Raw genomic sequence first — 27,519 nt, 5'->3', positions numbered from 1 at the left:
TGGAGGTGTCATCCTGCAGGAGAAACACATGATTCAGTATTTTGTATATCAACACTATTATTGTTCCAGAACAGAACCAAGATAGTGGATGGTTCCAAAGCTGTATCTGTGTAATTTCTCTTTATTGGACTGGTAAAGATTATCTCTTCTGTGGAAGTAAACAAACAATACCCAAATGAGAACAAGCAAAGGCGATTTATTAAGAGCTTGCTATAGCAAGAGAATCAGCCACCATCACCTGAGTTTGGCAGAGACTCAAAGGCAGGCAGTGGTGTAAAAACTTTATTACAAAGAAAGGGAAAGCTTCAGGCCCGCCCTGCTGGGAGGCTATTGGCCAGGGGAAGCTGGAGGTGGGCCTCCTGTGTGACTGATTAGACTTCCACTAGTCCTAACTAGCGACAAAAATTCGGGAAGCTGGCATTTATTGATAAAGTTCTGATCACTTGGGTCAGTTATTACAGAGGTTATAATTTGGCTTCCTAAGCTGGTTGCTGCAGATTTTGGATCAGAGTTCTATTTTTCTATTTGGTCTGATCATTGTCCATTTGTATATTTAGTCTCTCACTTCATGAATTTCACCAAATAGTGTTACAAGTCCTTTTATAAGCTTAATGTTCAGTTTTTTTTAATTAAAGAGGAGAGAAAATTATAAGGACTGTAGCCATGAATATACTGTGAATTCCTTTTACTTTTAGGTGATCAGATAAATAACTAGTTCAAATCAGCATCACCTTGAATCTTAATTGGTTTATAAAAGTAATTTTGAAGGTAGAGGGTTGAAATTGTTTAAGAAGGATTTTGATTTAACAAAGAACTGAAGAAACTATATGTCTTACAATGCCAGAGAAGGAAAGTGGGAGATGAGGAAAAAGAAAAGGAGGGGGAATTGAAATTGAGATAAACTTGAAAAAAATATTATTTTTATTCATTTTTAGTGGTTCTTAAACTTATTCTTTTACCAGACTGTTTGCCAGTTTTTGAGTTAGATATCAGTTTGAAAATGTGTAGTCTGCCCTACCCATATAATGCTTACGATGTCCTGTTTCCTATTTGTTACTTGAAAAGAAAGTTGAGTTTTTAGAAAGTTTAATCCAAAAAATCATATATACTTGACAAGAACATATAGATCAAATATTTTTTTTAGTTACTGTTTTATTGGCCATATCTAAAGTATACTTAAATATATTTATATTTATATATGTACGAATAGACATATAGACACATGTATAATAATATAGTACTGACGTTCAATTATTTAAATTTGAATAACATAAAAAATTAAATGATGAAATGTATGAAAAGGTGAAACAATTGGATTTTCTTTTTCAAAATATCACACTGGGCAGCTTTTAGCAAAAGTACTTGGTTCATGTAACCTCTTGTTGTGGGCTCACTTGATTTTTCTGACCTTGGTGACCTGTAGAACTTGCTTTTTTGATAAAATTTGATTCTTTGATATGCTTCTTGCTTTCATAGCATGAACAGTCTAATATGGAGACAAACATGCAATCAGATAATTTCTACAGTTAGTGTTGTATTTTTAAAAAATTGGTGCAATTATAGAATGGAGGGTATAATTATCTTTACCTTTAGGGGTACAGAAATACTGTTACAGAAATTGTAAATTTGAGCAGAACGCAGAGGATAAAGAGAAATTTTGCAAGTTTGTCGAGAGAGAGTGCGTGATGGACAAGGCATGGCAACAAGAATGCACGTGGTGTGTCCAGTTTATTGTGACTCTTTAAACCTGTCTACAAGGCCTTCCACAACCTCTGCCTGAGACCCTCCCCAGCCAGCCTCATCTTCATGCCTTCCTGCCTCATTAATGGCTTGAATTCTCATACATAAATGCAATAAATAAATATATACATAGTACGTATGTATATAACTAAAGGTATGTATATGTAGCTCTGGTTTACTCTAGCTCTGTAACAGTTGAAAAGAAAATCTTATACATCAAAATATTCACCACTTCTTGAAGGCTTTCCTGACAAGCCTGGAGAAAACTGAGCTTTGCTTTTTGCATAACTTTATGTTAGTCCGTGGTCCAGTAGCTCAGAAGGGCAAAATGAGGAGAGTGAATAAAGATAGCCTTACAGATTTGTTATTTTGTTTGAGGTATTATGACTCCTAAAGAACGCAAGTACCTAGTATTGAAGCACAGAAGTACAAAAAAGTCTGTTATTAAGCATTAACTGAAAGAAACCTGTAAAGTTAAATGTTAGGGGGGAAAAAAGCTTATGGTTTAAAAAGATGGAGGAGAAGATGAAATTTAAAGTTACTTAACAAACCAGTTTTCATTTGTAGGTAATATAAATTAACACTGTAAACAAATTGCAGGAGAATTATTTTAAGTACTTACCAGAGAACGAATTGTATTTAAGCACCTTCAGGCACTTTAGAAGTTTTTATTAGCATGCAGACCATTACTATGCTAATTACAAACCTTTTCCTTTGTATTCATTAAGTAAATTCCCCTAAGACTACTATAAGACACATAATTCAGGACAAGTATCTGTTGAGTACCTGTTGGATCAGTGGTTGTCAACCTGAAAGAAATCAACTAACAGATTTTGAAAAATAATAATGCTTGGGTCCCACAGTCAAAGTGTTCCGATTTGATTGTCCTGGGATGAGGCTTGGGCACTGTGGTTTGTTTTGTTTTGCTTTTTTTCCAAAACTTCCTGGTTGACCCTAATCAGTAGCCCGGTTTAGAATCATTCTATAACGTGAGTAGAAAGCTTTTTTAATGTGTACTTTCTTATTCTTAAAGCACAGCACATAGATCCTCAGTAAATATTTGCTGATAACGAGAATGATTTTGTCTGCTGTAGCAAAAAGTTTACAAAAGGTGGTTAATATTTGGTGAAATTCATTTTGAGTCTGCCATATGTACCGGAATAAGGAAACTGAATCTAACATGTTCAGTAAAGTTTAGGAGTTGCATCTATGTTTTCACCTGTGGCATTTATGGAAGAATAACTTGTTTTTTAATGATCTCTGGCCCATTAGAATGATTAAAAGAAGTACAATGAATCATCATTAAAGTATAGCTTGTGAAATAAACCAACTGAAGTGTAGTCTAAAGATAACTCACCTCAAGTTTTCTTTCTGCTTTTATGTGGTTTGATATGCCAGGATCGTAGTAGCTGTCTTCAGAGAAAGAAAGGAGGAGAGTCCCTGATTCCGAAGTTAAAGTGAATTTGTTCGTTTGTTTGTTTTTGTGACTTTATCCTTAAGACAAAAGGATGGCTATACATGGAACATTTAGGTTTGCAGAATTTGGAGGTTCATTTTTATTTTAGAAGTCTTTGAATGTGTATAATTTATTTAAGGTTTGGCTTAGTGACGTACACGACTTAATCTATTTTATACATGTGTTTGAATAATATAGCATAATCTGATCATTCAGTATTTTTATGACACCCATCTTTTAATACTTTAAAGCGAAATGTAATATATTTTGCTATGATAAGGACTAGACTCAGATAAATGCAATTTAGTTGTTGTATGTGATTTATTGTGAGTTAATTTTTGAGATTTTTTTTTTACCCTGGTAATAAGCTATTAATGAAGAAAGGTTCGTAACAGGGCTCCCCATACAAATGTTTTGAATTTTTCAACAGAGGAGGGGGAGATGGGAATAGGGGAGAGGGTAGAAATGAAAAGAGCTGGAAGATATGGAAGAAGAAATTGTGCTTCTGTTGCCAAAAAGATGGCCTCTGGGCCCTGATAGCCAAACTGAGACTTGGGGGGCAGAGTTTTGGGAGAATTAGAAAAGAACTGATTTATTGCTTTGCCAGGCAAAGGGAAGTCACAGCAGGCTAGTGCTTAGAGACTGTGAGCCCCTCTTGGGGTTAGGGTCCTGAGGTTTTACAGAAAAGCTGGGCAGAACAGAAAGGCAACAACAAACAGGGCATTTTTCTGGGGTCCCGTATTCTCTGACATCAGCCTAGTGTCCTATAGTTTGGTTCAACTTGACACTAAACAGAGTTGGCACAGACCTCACAGGTTAAGGGCTCAGTCTCAGACTGCCCCTTACTTCAGACACCAGTCACAATAAGTAGGTCCCCAGGTTCCCCACAGCTTCTGTCCAACTTGGCCACAAATAGGAGGCCTTCCCATCCCATGATCCCCCTCCTTGGATTTGATTATTTGCTAAAACAGCTCACAGAACCCTGGGAAATAGTCTGTACATTTATCAGTTGATTATATAAGAAACAATTTGATAAAGGATGTAGATAGACAAATGAAGAGATACACGGGGCTAGGTCCATATGGGTCCCAAGTGCAGGATCTTCATTTCTGCGGAGCTGAGGTGCGCTCCCTTCCAGTACGTGGATGTACTTTTAGGATTTTTATGGAGGCTTCATCTTGTAGGCATAATGAATCATTAACTCCATTTCCAGCCCCTCTCCCCTCTCTGGAGAATGAGAGATAAGACTGAAAATTCCAAGCTTCTAATCATGACTTGGTTTTTCTGGTGACCAATCCACCAAGGGTCACCAAATTAAAACAAAAGACACTCCCATCACCCAGGAAATTCCAAGAGATTTAGGAGCTTTGTGTCAGGAATCAGAGTCAAAGACTAAATATTAGAACAAGAGATGCTCCTAGTGCTCTTATCACTTTGGAAATTACATCATTTTAGGAGCTCCGTGTCAGAAACTGGGATCAAAGACTTAATGTTAGAATAAAAGATTCTCCTAGTACCCCTATTTAACAAGGGTTTTAGGAGTTCTGTGTCAGGAATGGGACAGAGACCAATGTATGTATTTCTTACATTTCACAGCAAGATACAAGAGCATCAGTTTTGGAACTTGATTAAGTAAGACTAAGAGATCCACTGATGGTTCAAAACTCACCTGCCAGGGACTAATGCTCAGAAAGGACAATATTGATAAGGGGTCCTAGGAAGTTATAAAGAGACACCTACAATCATTGTTGAGGGATAAGGAGCTCCTGAGTAAGAAGGAAGCAGCCAATTGGAAAAGTTCTTTAAAATTACTGTGTATAACTATATCCTATTCCAGTTTGTTGAGACCACAACTTGGAAACAGTCATTGGATTTTGCACATACAATCAAAGCATGTGTTGTAGACATGGGATTCCCCTCAGAATTACTCAAAAACGCACTTAAAAAAACACTCTTTCCAGCCATTCTGCATTACCTCCTCTTGGAGGGTGGAATCATTTTATGCCTTTCTGTCAGAAGTATGGGGACTGAGGAGTAGAGTTTGGGAACCACCTGGGTTATCATTATGCATTTCATCCCTTTCTCAGTTTTTGCAAAAAATTTTTTTCAGTTTTTGCCTAGCTTCATCAGGAAATCAGTACTAAATCTAAGAAGAGTGGCAGTAAATTAAGACACAGATGCAAAAGGTGTTTCATTATGAGATATTTTAAGAAATGTATAATATAACATTATCAATGTTAATTACCACTGAACAATATCCTCACCTTCTTTTGTTGTAAATACCTGTTACCTGTTTAAATTACTCTTAGCATTTCAAAACTGATAGGGTGTAAATGACAGTATATTGTGATAAGCATCATAATTGGAATTATTTGAATTCTTTGTTTAATTTTCTTACAATTATAAAGTAAAATAACCACAAAAAAATTTGAAATCAGAGAAGACTGAAATTGTCCCATAGAAATGCAAATGTTCCATAGAATTGTCCCTAGGCCAACACAGTAGATATTAAAGGCCTTACGTATTTTTTGCCATCATTTTATATCTCTGCACGCTAATTTTTACCTAATGTTTAAAAAATGTAATATTATACCAAATTAATTTCATTGCATCATAGACTCCACAAATAGGTTTTGTTAACTGCAAAATATGTGTTGGTCATTAATTCCTCTAAAGTCTCTAGCCAGTCTCATGCATATTATCTCTAACTTACTTTTTGCTGTAAGACCATGTTATTATACTAATATCAGTTAAAATGTTTTTAAGTGCTGTCTATGAGCCCAGGACATTTCAGAGAGCTTTACATGTATAATCAAACTTGCTCTTCAAAGTAGCCCTACATGGTATAGTTTCTATTATTTATCTCATTTACATTAATGACTAGTTTACCAAAAACTATACATTTCGTAGTGGGTACATCCAGGACTGCTCCTAATTTGACTACAAACCCCATGATCTTATCTGTTTTGCTCCCAAGTGTTGTCAAAAGGTAAGGACATTTTTATCACCCTTTAATAACTTTCAGAGGATTATTCTCCAAAGCACTGGTGATACTTCTTACTATGCCCTGCCACCTTTGAGGGCTCAAACTACACTCTTTCCTCCAGCACTGAGTACCATCATTTTGTTATTGTTGCTGTCGTTTTATTTAAAATGGATCAATAACACAACCTTTACATTGTCTTCCTTTTTTTAACCAGTAAACTGAAAATACTATCTATCTAATTAAAATACTTCTTTTGTGAAATTACTCTCCCTGCCTCTCTCATTTATCTTTTGGGATCTTAGTGCTTTTCTTATCCACTTGTATGATCTCTTGCTTTGAAATTTGAGTCATCATTTATCCACAGCCTGTAGTCTTGCTTCTCTGATCTAGTATCTTTGAGAATTTCTTCCCAAGACTTATAATCACCTTGCTTCAGTAGGAAGGAGGTTATCTTACTTACACTGACACACTTGGTACATTTATTGATCAACTCTGTGTAAAGCTTGGCTAAAGTAATTTCATTCGAATCTTTTGGGGGTCTAGAAAGCTTCTGTTATCATGTTTTAATCTTCCAAAGGACAAGTCAAAATATCTTGTTAAAACAAAGATCAACAGTTTTGCTATTTAAGCCTAGAAGGGCTAAACTGTTTTAAACTTGGATAATAATGATCTTGGTATAACTGCATACAGTTACTTCCAGACTTCCAGGTGCTAAAATCTGATGGGAATGCAAATGGACTCTGTGTTGAACCATAGCTCACATAAATTAGATTGGCTGCTATTTCTAGCACATTTTGGTTTCTATTTCTAAATTATCTCTGAGGCTTTAAGCATTTTCAACCTGCACTTCAAGTATTTATTGATTAAGGAAAGAACATGTTTTTTATACCATCTGGTGCTGAGGTGTTACTGTGGGAGCATCCTCAGAGTTTATTTAAAATGAGTAATTTGGGGGATTACTATTCCACTTCAGATATTCATAGAGAAGGAGCTTCAGTTTTAATTTTCTTAATGACATATTAATGCACAGTATGTTCTGATCACTAAACCCTTAAAAAATGTGTTTTGTGGAAATGATTTTCTTTAATTACATTAGCCATCTGTATTTATGTGAATTGGTCTGAATGTAATTAGTTTAGTTATATTATAAATAGAAATACTTATGTAGTAATATTATATAGATCATGAAAAAATGAATTTCTCTGAGATAATGAGAATCCATTCTATCATTTTGATTATGATAATACCAAGAGTAGTAGCTACCACTTTTCTCCCAAAGCATATGATATCTGATCTAAGGGAAAAGTATCCTCTCACTTTATTTTCACAAAAACTACGAGATAGGATTCATTATTATCCATATTTTATAGAAGTCAGCCAAAACACAGCAAAGTTAACTAAGTACCCAAGGTATTAATTTATGCCATCTTGAAACAAGTCAAAGTATCAGTACAAAATCTAAAACAATGACTTAGAAAAAAATAGAGGAACAAGTGTTTGATTTTACATGATTTCAGATTTTTGATTGAACTTTTTTCAGAATTATAAATTGGGAATCTAATGATATATAAGGTAACAAATTTTCGAGGACTAAAATTTGTAGATTTGGTGTTACAGTGAATTGTGTGTATGTGTGTATGTGTGTGAGTATGTACTAATTTGTAAGACAAAAGCCTTATAATTTTTCAAATGAAAAGGACTACATAAAATGTTAACATTTTTAGAATCTCTAGTGTACTTTTTTGGGTTTTAGAACACTGATCAAGTATTAAACAAATCTTTGTAGGTGATGGCCAATCAGTGCAGTTCTTGCTTTCCTAGGCAGTTCTGCATGAGTTTGTAAACTGTGCACATTCAACTAGGATGTTTGTGCTTTGTTAGGAGATGATGTCATCTTTTTTTAACTGCTGAAAAACAAGTGTATACATTTGTCAGCAATCTGTTATTATTTATTATTTATTGAGTTGAAACTGTGCTGTTTGAAATTTACACATATATGCAAACTTTCCATATTAATAACTACCAGTAAATTGAGATAATTGTGCCAATAGGTAATACCAATTACAGTAAAGCTACTTGTTGTGTCATTCATCCTGTTTAAATTGTGAAGAAAGAAAGATCAAGAAATCATCTTCATCTCACGAAACTAATAGTCTAAAAAAAGAGGAAGGCAGATTTTCTTTAAAGTGCCAGATAGTAAAATGTTTTCAGCTTTGCAGGCCACACATACTCTGTCACAACTACTTAAGTTCACCATGACAGCATGAAAGAAGCCATAACCATAATGAGTGTGGCTGTGTTTCATAGCACCGGACTTACAAAAATAAGTGGGAGGCTAGATTTGGCCCATGGGCCATAGTTGTTAACCTCAAATCTTAGTGCCAATACAAACAGAAGCAATAGGAACGTTAACATACCTAAGATATCAGTAATTATGACATTAATGAAATAAATATAATTATTAAATATGTATCAAGATTTGCCAAAGTATTTTACAGATTGCTTTACCTACTCTTTAAGTATTTTAACATTTTGTTACACTGTAGCTTTGACTTTCAGACTTTCAGTAGCTCTACAATGAAAATAATTATTCGGCATTTTCTTTAAAATATATGTAGTCAAACTGGAAATAAATGTCACAGTTGCCATTTTAGTGACAGCCAAATTCTCAGATGCTTAGTAATATGAAAAATCTAAGCATTATCAGTGCTCCAGAGAAACTATAGGGAATGTGCCTTCTATTCCTTTGAGAAAGGTCCATTGGAAGTTGATTTGGGAATATTTGTCTACCTTTGTTAGCATTTCCAAATATATTGAATGTTTGCATTGTATTTTCTTCTTATTATTTGATATAAAATAGAGTAGATACAATTGAAGTAACTGAGTTCAAGAGAGACAGAGTTTAGATAAAACTCTCAGCCTGCTGGTGTGTGGTATCATTACTAAGCTCACTCCACAGTTCTCTTGAAATCACTATCAGTGCAATTAATAACTATACTGGAAAGTGAATGCATTGAAACACTAAATATCTTCTGTGTTATATTCTGCCATTAGTTTATGTGGTTTGTAACAACAAAGTACATTTTATTAAACAATTTACTTGGTATTTTCTGGATTTCTTTTTCTATGACTATGTAGAAAATTTAAAACAATCTAGAATGTTGCAATATCCAGAAAAGTGCATGTATTTTGCATAGTTTGGATTTTTTTTTAATACAGAAATAGCTCTGCAAATATATTATGGAGATGCATTTTTTAAATCTGAAAATGTAAATTTAAATTGGTAGCTTTCCATAAGTGATTGGAGAAGTCATGTAAGCATAACGTTTTCAGTAGGCTGTGATAAATAATGCCACTGGTGTAAGAAATCAGTGGGTCAAATGAACGCAGTATTATTCTCCAGCCTGAATTTGTAGGCTCTCTGCAAAACATTTGTTTACAGGGCTATTTAGAATGTCTTTGGAATATAAATTTTGCAGGAATTTCTGAGGAAAGATATATTTAAATGGGCTTATGTCTTTAGTCGTATGTCTGTATTAATTGGATAATCAAATATATTGGCTCATTATATTTCCTACTGAATAAGCATTTTAAGTAAAATGAAAATAATTATCTACTACAGCTCTGTGTTTAACTCCATAAAATGCTTCTTAACTTAAAAGGCATTGTGGAAAAATTAATTGTATGCATTTAGGGATTTTTGATTTTTGAAAAGCAAAGCAGACACCTGTCTAAATTCATAGTGTCTTTATGCTTTATCAGGGGAGTGGGATCTCTTCCTTATCTTGAGCTCTCTTGTTTGCTTTTCAGTTGCTGCGATTGTGGCTGTGGAAGGGCTTCTTCCCTGTGCGCTGTTGCCCATCCAAGCCTAATATGGTTAGTGTTCCCCTCCTGCTTTCACTCCTATGTGCTGTGCCACCTATATGTATTATTGTCAGCATTCCTTTTTTTTTCCATTTGTGTACATTTTACTAGCACGCCAGTTATGCCTTAAAGATGAGTAGAATGAAACTGCGTCCCCAGAAAGAATCTTGACAAGTGATTTCACAATGGGTACTTTCAAATAAAATATATATAGAGCGTATCACCCCGTGCCAAGCATTCATACTTCTCTTCCAAAGCTTTTACTGTGGTCCTGATTTAAACCAGGAAGTTGTAAGATTGTGGCATCTGTTTTACATTTAACATGTCACTGTTTTTGTTGTTCCATTAAGTTTAAAACCATATCATACTTACAAGTAGAATGCTACTTCTGTCAAGGTGAAATCACCTTTCCTGTCTCCCAGAACCATGGAATGACCATAACATAACTGGGATCTTCTATTTTCATAATCATTGTGGACATATGTGGCATTGGAGAACAGACATATAATTTTAAGTGGTTTTCTTCATAGTTTGAAGTTTGAAGTATTTCAGATACTAGAGGTGATATTCCTAATTTGATACCAGTAAAGTATAAAGTATGTATATTTTTGGGATCAGTGTCCAAATGGGATAGTCTTAATTATTAACAAATGCAAATCCTAAGTACACATCTGGGTTATAGCTGGAAAACTGTAACCTAGACCGTAAGACCAGAGAACTCTCTTCACAAATTTAGGGGAACTCTTACCCAATAGCGAGCTTGTAAAAAATGAAATTCTCCAGATAATTTCTTTCTTGATTAGAGTCTAAATCCCTTCACTACTATGTTATAGCTCTGTTATTTGTCGTCAAAATTTGCCAAGGAAAGATATTCTGAAATGCATTTTGGAGAATTATAGGGTTACCTTGGGGCATTTAAAATTGTAATTTGTAACCTCTAGGTGTAAATTTATTTTTGTTGATTCAAAAATCTGTGGTGTGAATGAGTGTGACGCATGCATAGATGGGAAAAGTGATGGAATGGGTACCAATGATCTTCTGAAAACAAGAGAGAGTAAACAAGTAGATTGATAAATTCAGAGGTCTTTTTCTCAATCCTCTGAAATTCTTATATTTGAAAAAAAATTTTGAAGTTAATATGAAAGTACAAATTTGTTCCTAATTATTTAACTGACTCAGGATTCTTATATTAGCCTGGGGCTTCAGTGACAGACCAAAAACAGACAAAAAACCTCTGAAATCTGGCAGTGCCTGAAGTATAACATAAATGACTTGAAACTGTGACTTTGTATTTTTTACTGCTTCATGAAAAACCAAAAAATGATCACTCAAATATACCTTAATAGGAGTATGAACATTTATGAAGCCATGACTTAGAAAATATTGGCAAAAACTAACTGTAGCTGGATTTAAATTGCATGATTTTTAAAAAATAGTCTATTTTTCTACTGAGTAGTTGACTTCAGGGGGTTTATAAAATGAACAAATAAAAGAAATGAGAAAAGTGGGAAGGTGGAACACTTTCTTTTAAAAAAACACACCAGGAAACCTAAGATAACAATTTTTGCCTAGTATCTTTCTTCAAATAATGTTAGTAATCATGGATTCAGTGAGTGTGCTTGTGTATGTGCATGTATGTGTGTGTGTATGTGTACACAAAAAACAGAAATGATTTAGCTACAAATGTGCTTCAGTGCCCAATAAAATGCTAACAGTTTGTGTGCAAAGATTTATGGGAGAGCTAGATTTTTTAATGCATTCTTGGTAAAACAAAACGAAATATAACAAAAAAACTTTAATTGATCTTACATAAATTAGACAGTAATAAAGTTGTTCAGAATTATTAGTTGGGAAGAATGGAAGCTAAGTATGTTTTTATTGCTCTGCTTTCTCAAATTCCATGTCATAATTTCTAGTCACTATGAGGTTTCAGTTAAAGATACTGTTTGCTTAGATGAAAGCATTGGGGAGAAAACAACCTAACATAATGGAAATTAAGGGCTAAGAAGAAGCTTCCTAGTAGAATCGGTAAAATACAAAAAATCTTGTCACCTAATTTTGTGTGTGTAATCATATCAGCGTTTGTCAACTACCACATTAATAACTTCCGAGGAGCATTCTGTCATCATTTGTGAACAGACCTATTTACAGTTACACAGCAGAGGTTAGACATTTTGAGATTTTGGAATCTCATGGTTTTTCATTCCTTGAAAGACCACTTGTGAATATGTGTGAATAGTTTTGACCTTAATATAATGCAATGCAGATACATTAAAATTGACCATTGTAAATATACTGGCTTTTAGAAGTATCTTAATATACCTTGTAGAAATCTCAGGGTCTGAAAAACATAATTGCAAAACCATTTATCTAGATCATTGGCTCTGCAATTCAACTATATTAAATCTTCTGCAAGGCAGTGCATCTCTGAGCTTTACCCTCGTGGTTCCCACCAGGAAGCCATGCTCCATTGTTTTTCAAATGCCTGGTGTGCCTTTTATGAGATGAATTTGGTAATTACATGTTGCCATCTTTGATTTCATATTATTTTTTATCACTCTAGTTGCCTACTTTGTTGTGAAATCTGTGCACATATGCATAATATTAATTTTTAAAATTTTCTTCCTGCTTTGACTGAAATCTCCCCATTGATGGAAGATATTTCTGTAAAATTTTGGAATGAAACTCGATGCCTAGATTTTAGGCACCCTATCCCCAAGACTGCCTACATTTTCAGCAGATATACTTTTTTTTATCAGTGATCTTTGACTTTATACCATTTCAAATGGCTTGGGACTCTAATCATTGTTTCATTCCTTCCACCCTCCCCCAATCTATTTTCACAAGCATCCAGTGTTGAATTGATTGTCTTCAATGTAAATAAGATTTTAATGTGTGCAATTAAATCTAAAACAACATTATTATTTACCCCTTGATATTCACTTGTGTTTATGCTGAGAGCAATCAATATGTATTTACAACATAATGTTTATTACATGTTCTTCCGAAACATCCCATAGTTCCAAAGTAGCTTTTTCTTGCATTTCTTACAAACATATGTCAGACTGTTTTCTTTGTTCATTAGTTTTCAAGCTTTCCAGTGTTTTCATATCACTTACTACTTCTTCTTAGGGGTTCAAGCATCCATGGAAATAGAGTTTACTTTTATGAAATAGAGATATTATTAAATTCTTACTTTGGTCACTTATCTACTCTATGATTTTTAGGAAGTCAACCTCTTTTTTTAGAAATTATTATATTTTATTTTTAAAAATATTTTTAATTAGAAACATAAAGGATAAGCTAACTTCTCTCATAATTCAGAAAATAGAATAAAAACAAAGCAAAACATATTTCTCTGACCAAAAGGATTATGAATTACATTGAAACATTAACTATTACCTCAATTTTTCAATGAACTATTTTTCTTTGTCTTAATTAGCTGAAAACTTCTTGAAATTTGAAGTAAGCAAGGTTTTATTTTTACATACATTTAACAGATTATTTCATTTATCTTCAGCAGGTTTCTGCCAGGGAGGTATATGGAAGTACTATTCCATTTTATAAATTTAGGGAAAAGACAGAATAAAATCATCCCTTATAATTCTAGACCCCCATTTAAAGTGCTTGTGGCAGGCGGATGTGAGGTTTGCCTGCAATATAGAGTGAGAATATATTAAATTCCAATTTAAAGCTTGTTATGTAAAATATAACTATGAACTACTCTAAAATCTCATTTAGTAATACCTGTAGAACCTCAGACCATAGGAGATATTAAGTGGGACTACTATAATTGAGAAATCTAATGGTCACATCCATGAAATAGTTTAAAAACGAGTAAGAAGTTTCCTACTCTAGCATTAGAACAAAACTTGTTGAAAACAGGGAGATAACGATTCTCACATATCATATCTGATGAAACGCATTTTTATATCAAAATTCTAAGGTAATTAAAATTTAACTCAATAATGAAAAATCTGTAATTCATCTTTGAGTTTTTTGAAGTATTTCCAAGTATTTGTGTCTTCCCCTTATGGTTAAGTTTAAAAGGATTTGAAGAGTTTATCTATGAAAAATCTACAAATTCATTTGCACTACACTGTGTTGGAAGTGTTCTTTTCTATTCTTTCTTTGTCTTTTAGAATATGGAAATAAAAAATGATATATAAGGCATAAAATAAGAAATGTTAGCTTCTCACATTGCCATCAATCATAGGGTGGTTAGTATCCTTGGCAGAATGTGAGACGGGACCATAGCAAGCTCTGCCCTCACTTTATGTGGTGTTACCATCACTCCATTCCCAGATCCAAGGCAAGCATGTTTTTCAAACTGAGTACATTTTCTTCAAGAAGTATACTTGAGAATTTTCAATAAACAATACTAAATCAGTCACATTGTTCTGTGTAACTTACATCTATCAATAAGGAATCAAAATTCAGTACCCCAGTATACAGATGCTAGCAAGACAGCCTATATATCCAAAGTCCTATTTTACTGCATTTGCACCCACATTGTTATTGAAGAATGTGGTCCTGTAAAATAAAATGTAATATTTTTCCAGTATTTATTAGCTATATTAATAAGCTAATGTTCATATGCTTCCCTATTTTTATGAGGCTGAGTTAGCTGAGCTTTTATTAAAACTACTTTTGTTCAGTTTGAGAGAACCTTGAAGTGAAAAAGTCAAACTATTTCCCCCCAAAATTGTAACATTCTTTTCAAGATTCCAGCAAATAAAATTGCTAAATACAGCATTATGCGGTAGTAGAGGTCATTATTATGTCAGAACAAGGGAGTTCATGGGTGGAGAAATGTGTTTTTAAAAGAGGCTAAAATTACAAGGAGCCTTTCTTTTCCATAAGCAAAACACATCGACTCTCATGTTTGCTGCAGCGTTTCCTTTTGAATATTTTTGCTTTAAAATATAGGTAAAGCATTTCTTAATTCATCTGGAAAACAGAGGAGCTGTATAGGGTGTGTCCATTTCTGAGCCAGGTATTGCATATGCTCACTCTTTCAAAAACATCACAACGCAAAGTCTTTCCTTCTTTGACCATTGCACCTCTCCCCACCTTATTTAGAACTAAGAGGGGAAAGTGTTGATTCAGTGTTTATTTCTGTAGGCTAAAGCAATAGAAAAACCAGATTCTGTGGAGACTATTGCAGATCAAGGATCTACAATCTCCTCTGGCTTCCATTCACTCGTCTTTCCTCATTGGCCATAACGGTGCCATTTAGTATATTTCTGATTCTGTGCTTCACTTGGTACTGTGGAAGGTTTGACACTCATACCTCTAACTTATTATCAAATCCTTAATTTATATCCAAGAACTAAATTACTCATTGCACATCCATTCATTCATAAAGATTACTGTTTACTATTTCTTGTATTATGGAAATTTTAAATATCCAAATTTAGATGTTATGGCTTGGACCAAGTTTTTAAAATCAGCATTAATATTAGCAAGGTTATGTTACACAAATCCTTAGGATGGAAATGAGAGAAAATAGATTGATTTCTAAATTTCCCATGAAATCGCTTATATATTATATAGGAAGCATCACTATTGTACCTTTTAATAACTATCATTCATGAATATGAATTATGCCTACATTTAATATGACTTCTCATACCTACCTCGACTACTAAAAAATAAAATAACGCTGTTTTCTGGAATGACTAGAAGATGATTCCTCTAATTACAGTACAGATATTTTTAGTACAATGACATCAAAACTCATTAAAATTATGATATGAAGCAAAATGAAGAAGCTGGGTTCTTTTTGTTCAGAAAGAAATCAGTTCCAGAAGATGGGAGTCTTAATTTCTGTACAAAATGGCATATTTAATGAGTGTGTCTGATGGGTTAAAATTATGCAACTGGACAAGGTACAGAAGATGGTACTGAATGAACAGGCTTCCTGCAATGCTTTGTTAGCGAGGCTGAACCACCGCTGGAGTGCCAGTCTCTGCCAGCTGTAATTTTACCTGCTGTATCTTGTTAAGGCTTGTTTTAATGATGCTTGGGGGGCTTCCAGAACTTAATTTTAGATGTTAATATGACATGCAGCCGTATATGTTATAGAACTCTAGAGATGCCCGTAGTCAAAAATAACTCCTTTCTATTGCCCTCCTGACTCTCACCGTGGGTATTAAAATGTTAATCGCTCCTCACCAAGGTGTTCCCAAATCATTTTTTAGATGAGAACCAAAGTTTATTTCCATTTTCATATGAGGAATTTGCATGCAATTTAAATATCCATGAGGCTTATTTAATGATAAAGACTGAGGATAAAAGTTGGAAAGCTTAATTTTTTTTTGAAGGTAGGAGAGTTGAAGGTGGAATGGATGTTTGTTTTCTAATGTAAACTGCAAGAACGTGTATACTTTTTATGTCTCTTTAGAATTCCTCTAACAAAATTTTTCGTCAGTATTATTTAAATAACATCAGTCTCAGGATGATTTCACACAATTGTATTTAGAACATTGGTTTAAAAAATATCAATAACTTTTCTCTAGAGGCACATACATTAAAGATTGAAAGAATAATGTAACACCTGAAAAAATATGAGCAATGTATTAAAATAACTTAAGTGTCAGCTTGAATAGGCCAACTATTATTTCAGTATAATTTTATGAATTTGTTTTTTCTTTCCATTTCACTGTGGTGAGGTGATTCAAGATGTCTTAAGGGCTCTTAAATGACAAATGCATGTATGTGTTATGAATAAAATTTGAAAAGCCACCAGATCCCCATTGTGTAATTTCCTCACCACAAAACACTGTATGTATTAAGTATATTACTTCAAGTTCACTCAAGTTTTACTAGTTGTACTTTACTAATAAATTGCCAGTTCTTTAACATGATAAAATTAAGATAATGATACATTTTTTTAATTGTACAAGGAAAAGTTATGTTATCTGTTTTGTATTATATATGTAATTATACAGTAGGAAAGATAGAGAATAAAATAAGTTTCATTTTTATATCAAAATATACACATAGTTAAGAAACATTCTACAATATTAAACCAAGGAGCAGTCCTCAGGCGCATGTCAACTGGCCGTTTCATTTACAACATATAGTAGTATATAGTCTATCTGACATTTTGGCTGTATTTTCTTTATGCAGAAATAAATGGAATTTGGTTTTAAGAAACTCAATTTTGTTATAAGAGTTTGTGAAGAATAAATTCACTTCCTTAGAGTTTCACTATAAATTTAAATATTTTTATTTTAGTGTTGTGGTAATGTTATACAGTTAATCATGTGCTTTAGTATTCATCGGTGTATTCCACCTCGAAACACTTGTCATTGTGTAGACTCAATCAAAATATCATTCACTCATTCATTTATTCATTCATCAATGTGACAAATATTTTTGGTGCCAACCCTGAGGCAGGCGCTAGGTCACTTCAGAAATTTATAGATGAATGCTAATTGCTGCCATTCAGGAAACTGGCAATAATAGTAAGAGAGCCAAAAGGCATTCTCAAATGACTATGTTGCTTTGTAGAATGAGAATCACTCCATGAGAGGGATACAGAAAGCTACTGGGTCCAAAGAGGGGAAGATTGCATTAAGCTAGGGTATTAGGGGAAAAAAAAGTGAAGAAAGCAAAAATTGAGCTGGACTTTGATCATTGGAAATTTTTAGGAAGAGCATCCTAGGTCAGGAACCAGTGTATGTGAAGGTATGGAAGCACAGAGAACTGCCTTAGAGATGATGTAGAAAATGTGCATTAGGGCCACATTTAGGAAACTTTACCTTCTAATTTTATTGAAGATTTTGCAGGAAAGTGCTAACACTATAAAAATACCTAATTTATGGTAATTTGGCAACAGCCACATCTAGTAGAATTTAGGAAAGCAGTTACAGAATGCAGAGGCATCGTTTGAGGCACTGATAGTAATCCAAATGAAAAATAGCGAAGTCTTAATTGAAAATGTAGAGCCAATGAAATGAAAGAGATGGATCAAAAGACATTTATGTTATATAATGCTTGTGCTTTGGCAACTAATTTGTTGTGAGGTACACAAGAGTAGGCTTTGATCTTAAGGTACCAAAGCCACGGAAGTGTTATTAACGGAGAAGAAGGCAGCAGATCAAGATTGAAAGTAAAAAGGAAGATACTGTTTTCTTTTTCAGATCTATTGAGTCTGAATGCCAGTGAATATCCCTATAAAGTAAATCTATTAAGAATAAGAATATAACTCTCAAAAGAATTAAACCAAGAGGACAGAGGTATTAATTAAATTGATAGAAATGGATATATTGACAGGAGAGAACCAGAGAAGTTGGTACAGAGGACCTATGAAAACATTCACAGAAATGAAAAGAGGAGTAAGAAGCATCAGAAAGTAGTTACGGACTTCAGTCCCTCGTGAATGATTAAAAATCAAGAAGTCACTGGATTTAGCAATGAGTATGTCATCAGTGAATATTAGAGGGGCAGATGTTTATAAATCATTAAGAGCAGGTAAAAAGGACTTGCACATTAGGAAGTAGTTGAAGAAGACAGGAGAGATGAAGATTTGGAGAGTGGAGCAAGAGGGTGGCAGGTCTTGGTGAACTTGATAGTGATCTCTGAGCGGATGTGAGTGGGAAACAGCCAGTGGAGAAACTAAAGACTCCAAAACAAGAGAAGGAAAATAAAATGAAATGATAGCGTGACGGGCTGAAAGGAGTAGACTATTGAATCGGGGACCTAATTGGGACAGTTCATCCTGAAAAAAGGCAGGGGCCTCTGATATGACAAAAAAAAAAAAGACCAAGAGGAAGGGAACAGAGTAATGTCTGTGTGGTCTATGGGGAAGAAAAGTTTAAAAATAGGGTTGGATAGCTGCAGACTTCTCAGTGAAATCTGGGCAAGAGTGAGGGATACTGGCTGAAGAAATAGAATTCATCCAAAAGAGTACTGGTGTTATTTCATCCAACTGGTGTGAAAATCACTTAAGTTTGCCATCATTTCAGTTGTGTTACGTGCTTCTGGGCTCCATGTGCTTCACCGCTTGGAGCTGTGGCTAATTGTAGCTTACTCTGTTCCAGGCGGTGTGGTTACAGCAAAGCAAAACAAGATCCAGAAGAGGAAAAGATGCATTTTCATAATGGGCACAGTAAGCAAACTGTAAAAAATCAAACTAAAACCAAGTAGGGGATACTTTATTGTTGTTTTGGCTCCTTTTCAGACAAGAAATTTACAATAACTGACCGAAAATATTGTGTTCAAAAATATGTTTTGTTATATTTCTCTAAAGCACATGGGCTTGGGGCATTGCCGACTGACCCTAGGCAACGATTGGATGGTTTGTTCACTTCTTTAAAGCATACTTTCATTATAATCATTAAAATGAAACCTTTTTGCTTAATATAAAAAGCTATAATATTGCAAACCAAATTTCCAGACCAGTTCTAATTCTTAACAACAGTCAGTAGAAATATATCATTAAATAATACCACCAGATTAAATGAATCAATTGTTTCTTCTTTTTCTAGCATTTGGCAGAAATTTCCCTGAGCAGATCCTGTAGCAGCAACCTTGGTTCAAATGACTTGAAAAAAATCTACACTTTTAAGAAATGCAGAATATCAATTTTAATAATGAGCTTTAAAAACTAGCTTAAATGGGTTCTAATTAATGGTATTTCAACATGTTCATTTTTTCATAAATAGTATGGTGTGAGTTGATTTGCCAAGTAAATGACAGAAAGAGGTTTTTTTTTTTTGTCACTTTGCCATGACCATGAAAGTCAAAATCATTAAACCTATAATTCATGTGGCAGTGAATTTTTTAGTTCATTTTCATAGCCCTATCTTATTTAATGTTATTTATCCTCAAAAAACACTGTGAGGGTAATATCAGTTGCCATTAAAATGTGATGAAACTGAAGCTCATAGAACCTTAGAGTCTTGTATAAGGCCCTGCAGCAACAGGAAGAGAGAACTTTTCTTTTCCTTTCGAGTTCTATGTCAGTCTTACAGGAACAAAGCACCAGAAAAGTTACTTTAAATTATTTTTTGTAAGGGTTATAGGATATAGCTCAGTGGTGGAATGCATGCTTAGCATGCACGAGGTCCTGGGTTCAATCCCCAGTATGTCCATTAAATAAATAAATAAACGTAATTACCTACCCTTCCAAAAAACCAAACAAAGATTAAAAAGACTATTTTTTGTAAAACCTAAATTAATCATCTGTGATATTTTAAGTAAAACATGGGAAACAAACCAGCAACTATATGAACGAATATCATTTCATTGCCCAGTTTAATAAACAAAAGTGTCTTAGTTTGTCTGAGACTGACTCCTTGAACATTATTGTTGAAAGATGTATTTACTCAAATATGTCGGCCCATATGCACTTCTTGTGCATGCCAACAATCCAGATTTCTAACATTATAAAAGTGAGATAGCTGGACAAATGACTCCTGTAACTCAGAAGAGGGTCTGTCCTTGCAGCTCTACCACTTCTAGGAATTATGGATTTAGGCCACAGTTGCGCATTAATAAACGTTTATAATTTCACTCATCCATCACAAGCACTTCTATTTTAATGCCCATTTACTTTTACAGTTAAACTGCCAGGAGTAAGAACTTATATTGATCCACATACCTATGAGGATCCCAACCAAGCTGTTCATGAATTTGCCAAGGAGATAGAAGCTTCATGCATCACCATTGAAAGAGTCATTGGAGCAGGTAGGACAGTGTGTTGAACTCTGACTTTTAACCTGAGTTTAGATTATAGAACATAATGTGTCAGTGTCCTAACCTAATGCAGAATATTTTTAATCTTTTGTAACTGACTTGCTTTCAAAGTGTTGTATAATTGATCATATTTTAATGCTACCTTCTGTGTAGCTCATACTTAAACCAGCAAATGTCTGGTTTATGAAGTAATAAACCAAAAAAAAATGTATATTCAAACATAGTGTTTCACATCTATTGTTTATTATATTTCATATATATGTTTATAATTTGTATTGCCCAAAAGTATTTACGAAATTCAAGCTCCCAGTTCTATTTATGAATCATCTCTTCCCCTTAAGACTGTTTTCTTTTTGTACTTTTTTTTTTCTCTTCTCAATGTCACTGCTAGAGTAGAAAGAAAAGGAAGAAAGTGGTTTTCAGTTGCTTTTAATTTCTTTCTGATGTTTCCGTTAAGATTTCCGTAGGTGACATGGATGAAACTAATAACCCTCAACGTGTTTTATGATCACCTGTAGATGATTTTTCCCAATGCACCATTAATTTCTACTAACACTGATAAGAAAGTTTGGACCCCCCTTTAACTCTGTGTTGTCTAAACCTTAGTGTTCTAAGAGAACTTCAGAGTGTTATTAGAATAAAGGTTTGTGATGAGTTTATGTGTTTTTAACATCTTTATCACAAGGTGAATTTGGTGAAGTTTGCAGTGGACGTTTGAAACTTCCAGGAAAAAGAGAATTACCTGTGGCGATTAAAACTCTTAAAGTAGGCTATACTGAAAAGCAACGCAGAGATTTCCTGGGTGAAGCAAGTATCATGGGGCAGTTTGACCATCCTAACATCATTCACTTAGAAGGTGTTGTGACCAAAAGTAAGTACAATGGCTAATTATGCATGTGTGTGTGATCATAAATACCTGAATTTCTTCTATTAGGTTATTATTAATTTCATGATGAATATAGAGAGAGAAAACTGGCCATAATAATTCCATTAATGATTTCTCTAATATTAATAATAATTTTCCTGTGTTTTAGCAGACTCTTGTCAAAGCTGATCTTCAATGAACCTGAATTTCTATTTATTTTTTTTAAACCTTTGTGTTAAATCACTTACTGTGAATTCAGCACCAGAGAAAGTGTACCCAGATAAAAGAAACAGTAAAAGTATCCTTTTTTTTTTTTTTTCTCCTGGCTCTTTCACTTTTTATCCTAATGAAATATTAACTTCAAAGTTGTGATTGAGGCATTGAAGTTTAATGTTTAATAGGATTACTGCCACCGTAGGTGCCCGCCACCTTTTAAGCCATTCTTTATAGCCAGATGTATTTCTTTTATTCACCTTTTTCATTGAGATATTTCAATAGTTCTAGGGAAAGTGACAGCCTCAGAAGATGGGGAAAGTTCCTTGAGACTAGTTATTTTGTTAAGCAAATCCTATTTTTACTCAGAAATATCTAGAATTTCACACCTCTTTTAAATTCTTGTTAGTGTCTTGTAAATGCGGTTATGCGTTGAGCTTGCCAGTATAAGGATTTCAAATAATTTTTCAGTCATCCTATAAGGTAGTTATGAGACACATAACTGAGACTTTTATTTTCTTTTAATCCGTTTTTTTCTTGGCCATTCCTATGTGTTCTGGTCCCTTCCTTTATCCCTCATATCTTACACACTACTTTGTAAAACCATCTGAAACATTTGGCAAGGAACACTGTTTACTTTCTTTCAAGCATTGGTTCAGATTCCATTTGCTATTAATCAAGTTTTAAATTATATATGCCAAATATGTGTAGGAGCAATGTAATATTCAATAACTGTTCTCAACCTACTAAGTAATTTCAGTTCATTGGCTATCCATTTATGCCCTTCTGATTTTAAATATGGAAAACTAAACACAAACAACAGCAACAATAAAAACACAACCTTTTCTACAATAAAAAGGAGCAAAAGAAACAAACAAAAAAATTTACCTGGTTTATTACCACTTAATTCCAAAATCATGATTCATTCGCAGTAGGTCACAGATGAGAACACAGAGCCTCTCACAAGTCCTAGAAAAGATAGTGGCTAAACATATCATGTTGATGATTGGCAGAACTTCTGAATCAGCCTCTATTGCTGGGAGATTGTTTTTCTCCATGTCTCAAAGAGATACACGTCTCCAGCAAGAATGCCCATAGAGGAAGGTAACATAGGAATAAAATTACTTGCAGTCATGTGGGTTTCTTTAAAACTTAAATATGCTTCTTTCCCCTAGCTGAGTACATGCCCACGCATTATTTCCTCCTTGAAGGCTACCTGAAGACAGGATTGTTGGAGCAAAAAGGGCATTCTGAGGTCTAATCAGAACAAATAAGTTCCTAAAAAATGATGGAAGCCAGGGACATAAGGCAGATGAGGGACAAAGAAAAAATATGTATTTTTGAAGGAATAAAATAAATTAAAATATTTTACAAAAATCATGCCCTATGATGAATGAGGCAGAATATTCTAAATAAGATGATGTGAGGGGGGTGATTACAGGTAAAATAAAATGAAATCAGAATTTTTTTAAAAGAATTTAAAAAAAGAAATCAAAATTTGAACATGACTATAATCCATCTGAGGGGAAGGACCTTGAAGGACATCAGTGGTAGTACATGGGGCTGGATACTGTAGAAACAAGAATTACAACAACAGCGGTGGAGTGAAATGATTTCCTATGTGGGCAGGGTAGTATCTACTAGAAAGCATAGTTCTTCACGATAGTCATAGTAATAGAAGTATGTAAAATATTTTGATAAATTTCATGTCTTCATTTAATCCTTAATATGACTTCTAAATTTAACTTCTTCAAATAAACTCTGACCATGACTTCCTATGACCCAGGGTATATGTAAAACCCCATATGCAGCCAGTCTACCCTGTAATGAGTTAAGCTATAATGTGTAGAACAGCGCCAGATCACTGTTACTATTACAGAAGACAGTCCCTACAGAATAGTCAGAAAAGTGGGCTATGGATCTAGCCACGGATTTTTATTTTGCTTCTGCAATACACTACTATGTGACTGTGTAAGTTAGTTATACATTCAAACCCTTACTTTCCTCATCAATGACGTGGGGTAAGAATACTTCATAGTGATGTGAAGGTGATATGAATTAACACAGGTCGAGTTTAGGATGAGCATGACACAGAGTAGCTACTTAATAAATGCATGATTATTTCTTTTCCATGTCTCTCTCTTCCAGTGCTCTGAACTCCTCCATAGCCATTTCATTCCTAATCTATTTTAATTGATATTGTGCCCTGCCTACATTGCCTCTTTCTTTGAAATTTCAATCTTTGTACTCACTACTTTTTCGTTTCCTTCGGAACCCTATTCAAATTTCATCACCTCCACGAAACAATCCACCATCACTTAACCCTGAAATAATCACTCCTTCTTGTGAACACTGTGGCTGTATAAGGATTTTTGCAACTGCCTGTAATGTTCCTTCATTTGTCCAAAATTTTTATTCAACCCTTTCATTTAATTTTGTCTCCTTTGAATGTATTTTTCAGCTCCCTAGCCAAAATAGTCTGCTCCTGAAGAAACAGATAATGTCCTAAATATTTATGCAAACCCATTACACCTAAACCTAAACCAATCCATGGTCACTTTAGTTAAACACTTTGAGCCTCAGTGTCACACAAAAAGAAAAAAAATCATTTGTACCTTATAAAATTTTTATGCAGACTAAATAAAGATGTATTTGTGAACAAAATTGCAGGTAATTAGAGCAGTGAATAAGTATTTATTTTAATCTGTTTAAGTGAATGCATCAGATATTAGTAGACAAGACTGCCAAATTATTAGAACTAATATTCACCTACTTTTTTAGACCCCTAATTTATTACAAAACTTGTTTTATGTGCATGGGTTCTGACTGAGGCAGCATAAGACAACTGAACTTCTCATCGTAAGACAACTAAATTTGGCATATACCATGTTATATGCACTTGAAATCTTTATTTTTAGAAGCAAATGTCATTAGCAACAAATGATCATATTTAAATTCTGTAAAGTATAGTCTAAAAACCAGTCCTGTGATTGGAAATACAGATTTAAAATTTCCAATCTCCTAATCACATATGCTGTTTGATGTTGCTCCATGAAGCTACCCATACATGTAAAGCAAAATGTAAATATTTAAAATATTTCTTTGTCTTATTTTTTTGTTCCATGTGACTTGAAACTGTATTTCCCCTTAATAAATGAAGCTCTTGCTGTTCAACCTAGGAAGTCTTCAACTTGTTTTTAATTTACCATGTTGCAACTCACTTTATTTGTGTCCTTAATTTCATGCTCTCTGATCTGATGCTAATTTATTCAGCAATTATTCTCAACCTGCAGCACACAGATAATGAGACATAAGTGCAACTAAATCTTGTGATTTTTTTCTGATTGAAGCTAAGGTGGGGAGTTTGAAGTAGCACTCCTATGGGCAGTGTCATGATGAACCGTTCTCTTTCCTGTGTCACTCGCCCTACATGCCCAAAACATGGGCCCTCATTCAGATTCCTTCTGTGATTTGCTGTTAAACGGGACACATCATAAATAGGTGTATATTCTAGAGAGGCCTTGTGACAAATGATGTAAAAGACCCACAGGTCCTGGCTTCATTGACTCATTCGCCATGCAAGATGCTTTAATGTCACATACACAGTGCCAGCTTTAACTATTTAAATAGATTCAGGAATAAAATTTAAAAGGGGGGAAAATTATTATTTTCCCACTGCAGCATCCTTAGTTCTTTAAGATTTATTTTTTTCCCACCCATGGAAATATTATCAAAATTGACTGAAGGAATATTTCTATGGAGTCTTAAAATTATTTGTAGTTATATTGCTTAATCTAGGATCATGTACAAAGAAACTTAGTTCTCCTGTAAAATTAATAAATTTAAACAAAATATTAGAGAAAAATTAAAAGAATATCTCCCTATTTTCTGTCTATGTCTGAGGAGATAACACATTCAATGATAACTGATTATTTAAATTGTCAGACAACTCTGACTTCTTATGTAAACTTGTGATTATCTTTCAACTATTGTATTTCATCCTATCTTACAAAGTCAAATTTTATTTTACAGGCTCTTATTATATATTACCCAGGGCTAATCCAACAATCCTCAAACTAGTCCACGCATTTTGGTATTTTCCCACATTAGTCCATTCCATACATTTTACTCAATCACTCTTCTCTCCTGTCTCATCATCAAACAAACAAACAAATCAAGCAAAATACATACACTTTGATACTTTACCTGATACAATTTGGCCATATCTCCATATTACACTATTTCCTTTCCAGAAAGCTCTACCTAGTTCTTATGCTGTCCCTTGGAGATACTTCATTCAGCCCTAGAATGTCCTCCCCACTTTCCTCAGCTCCATTTGACCTTCAGGTTTAATTCACATGTGACCTTGTCCATGAGATCAGTGTCATTTATCTGCATTTTTCCTTCTGTCCTCAGTGTCTGCCTGGCATAGAGTAGACTGCTCAGTAATGTTGAATAGCTGAGTCAAAGAAAGGGTCCCAATTATACATTAGAATACAAACTTCAAAGAGCAGAGGTTTCTGTTTTGTTTTGCTCACCTGTGTGTTTCTAGTTCAGTACTCGGCATGTGTAGTGTTTCATGTATTTGTTGAATGAATGAATTCTCAGCCAGAGACAACGTTATAAACTCTAGTGACATTTCTCTGCACTTTGTCATGTGGTCCATTGTATCACAGTTATCTCTCTACATGGTTTATCATCCTTACTACATGATGAGCTTCTTAAAATGGATATTTGTTCATAGCACCCCTAGTGTCTATCACAGCGCCAGACACATTAGGTAATTAAAAAAGAATTTTTTTTTAAGATATGAATGATACTTTTTTTCTCTTTATGGCTTACTTCACTTAGAATGACAATCTCCAGGTCTATCTGTATTGCTGCAAATGGCATTATTTTATTCTTTTTTATGGCTGAGTAGTATTCCATGTGGAATCTTAAAAATAAAAAGACAAATGAACTTATTTACAAAACAGAAACAGACTCAGACATAGAAAACAAACTTATGGTTACCAGGGGGGAAAGGAGGTGGGAAGGGATAAATTGGGAGTTCAAGATTTGCAGAAACTTAACAATATATATAAAATAGATAAACAACAAGTTTATACTGTATAACACAGGGAACTGTATTCAATATCTTGTAGTAACCTATAATGAAAAAGACTATGAAAACAAATATATGTATGTATATGTATGACTGAACCATTATGCTGTATACCAGAAATTGACAAAGCATTGTGGACTGACTACACTTCAGTTAAAAAAACAAATAAATAAAAACAAAAAATAGCAATTTGGTTCAAGAAAAATAAAACAATTCTCAACATCGCAGTTAAAAGATATGAATGATATTAAATGAGTCAATGACTAAATTGCAGGGAAGGTAAACATTTAAACTGAGTTAGAGTGATATATAGCTTGTATTTTAATTTAAACAACTTTATTCTATAAAACCATGGGTGAATTAGAAAAAAAATAAAATTCATATGAAAGAAATTGCATGAGGATCTTTTCACAGGATCTCGCATATAAATATAACAGTTATAACTACTACTACTCATTAAGATTACTTTAAGGATATACTAAGTCAATGCACTTTATGTATTATCTCCTTTAATCTGCACAATAATGCAATCCTGTAGACACTAGTATTTGTTCTTATTTTACTGGTGGGAAAAATGAACCTTA

General features: G+C 33.9%; 1 protein-coding gene across 4 annotated transcripts in view; it reads left to right on the top strand.

Annotated features, from left to right (window-relative positions):
• Positions 1-27,519, top strand: part of EPHA5 (EPH receptor A5) — a 309,727-nt gene that overhangs the window by 249,783 nt on the left and 32,425 nt on the right. For 2 of the 4 annotated variants that reach the window (XM_031469750.2, XM_031469727.2), the window contains 4 exons: positions 9,993-10,058; positions 19,097-19,164; positions 20,619-20,744; positions 21,439-21,624. In XM_031469750.2, the coding sequence (XP_031325610.1) occupies positions 9,993-10,058; positions 19,097-19,164; positions 20,619-20,744; positions 21,439-21,624 (446 nt within the window). The remainder of the gene's footprint in view (positions 1-9,992; positions 10,059-19,096; positions 19,165-20,618; positions 20,745-21,438; positions 21,625-27,519) is intronic. The other 2 variants (XM_031469736.2, XM_064484989.1) reach the window with 1 other exon arrangement.

The sequence above is a fragment of the Camelus dromedarius genome, chromosome 1 (genome assembly GCF_036321535.1).
Source record: "Camelus dromedarius isolate mCamDro1 chromosome 1, mCamDro1.pat, whole genome shotgun sequence".
NCBI classification, from domain to species: Eukaryota; Metazoa; Chordata; class Mammalia; order Artiodactyla; family Camelidae; genus Camelus; species Camelus dromedarius.
This window is presented reverse-complemented; position numbering and strand designations above follow the sequence as displayed.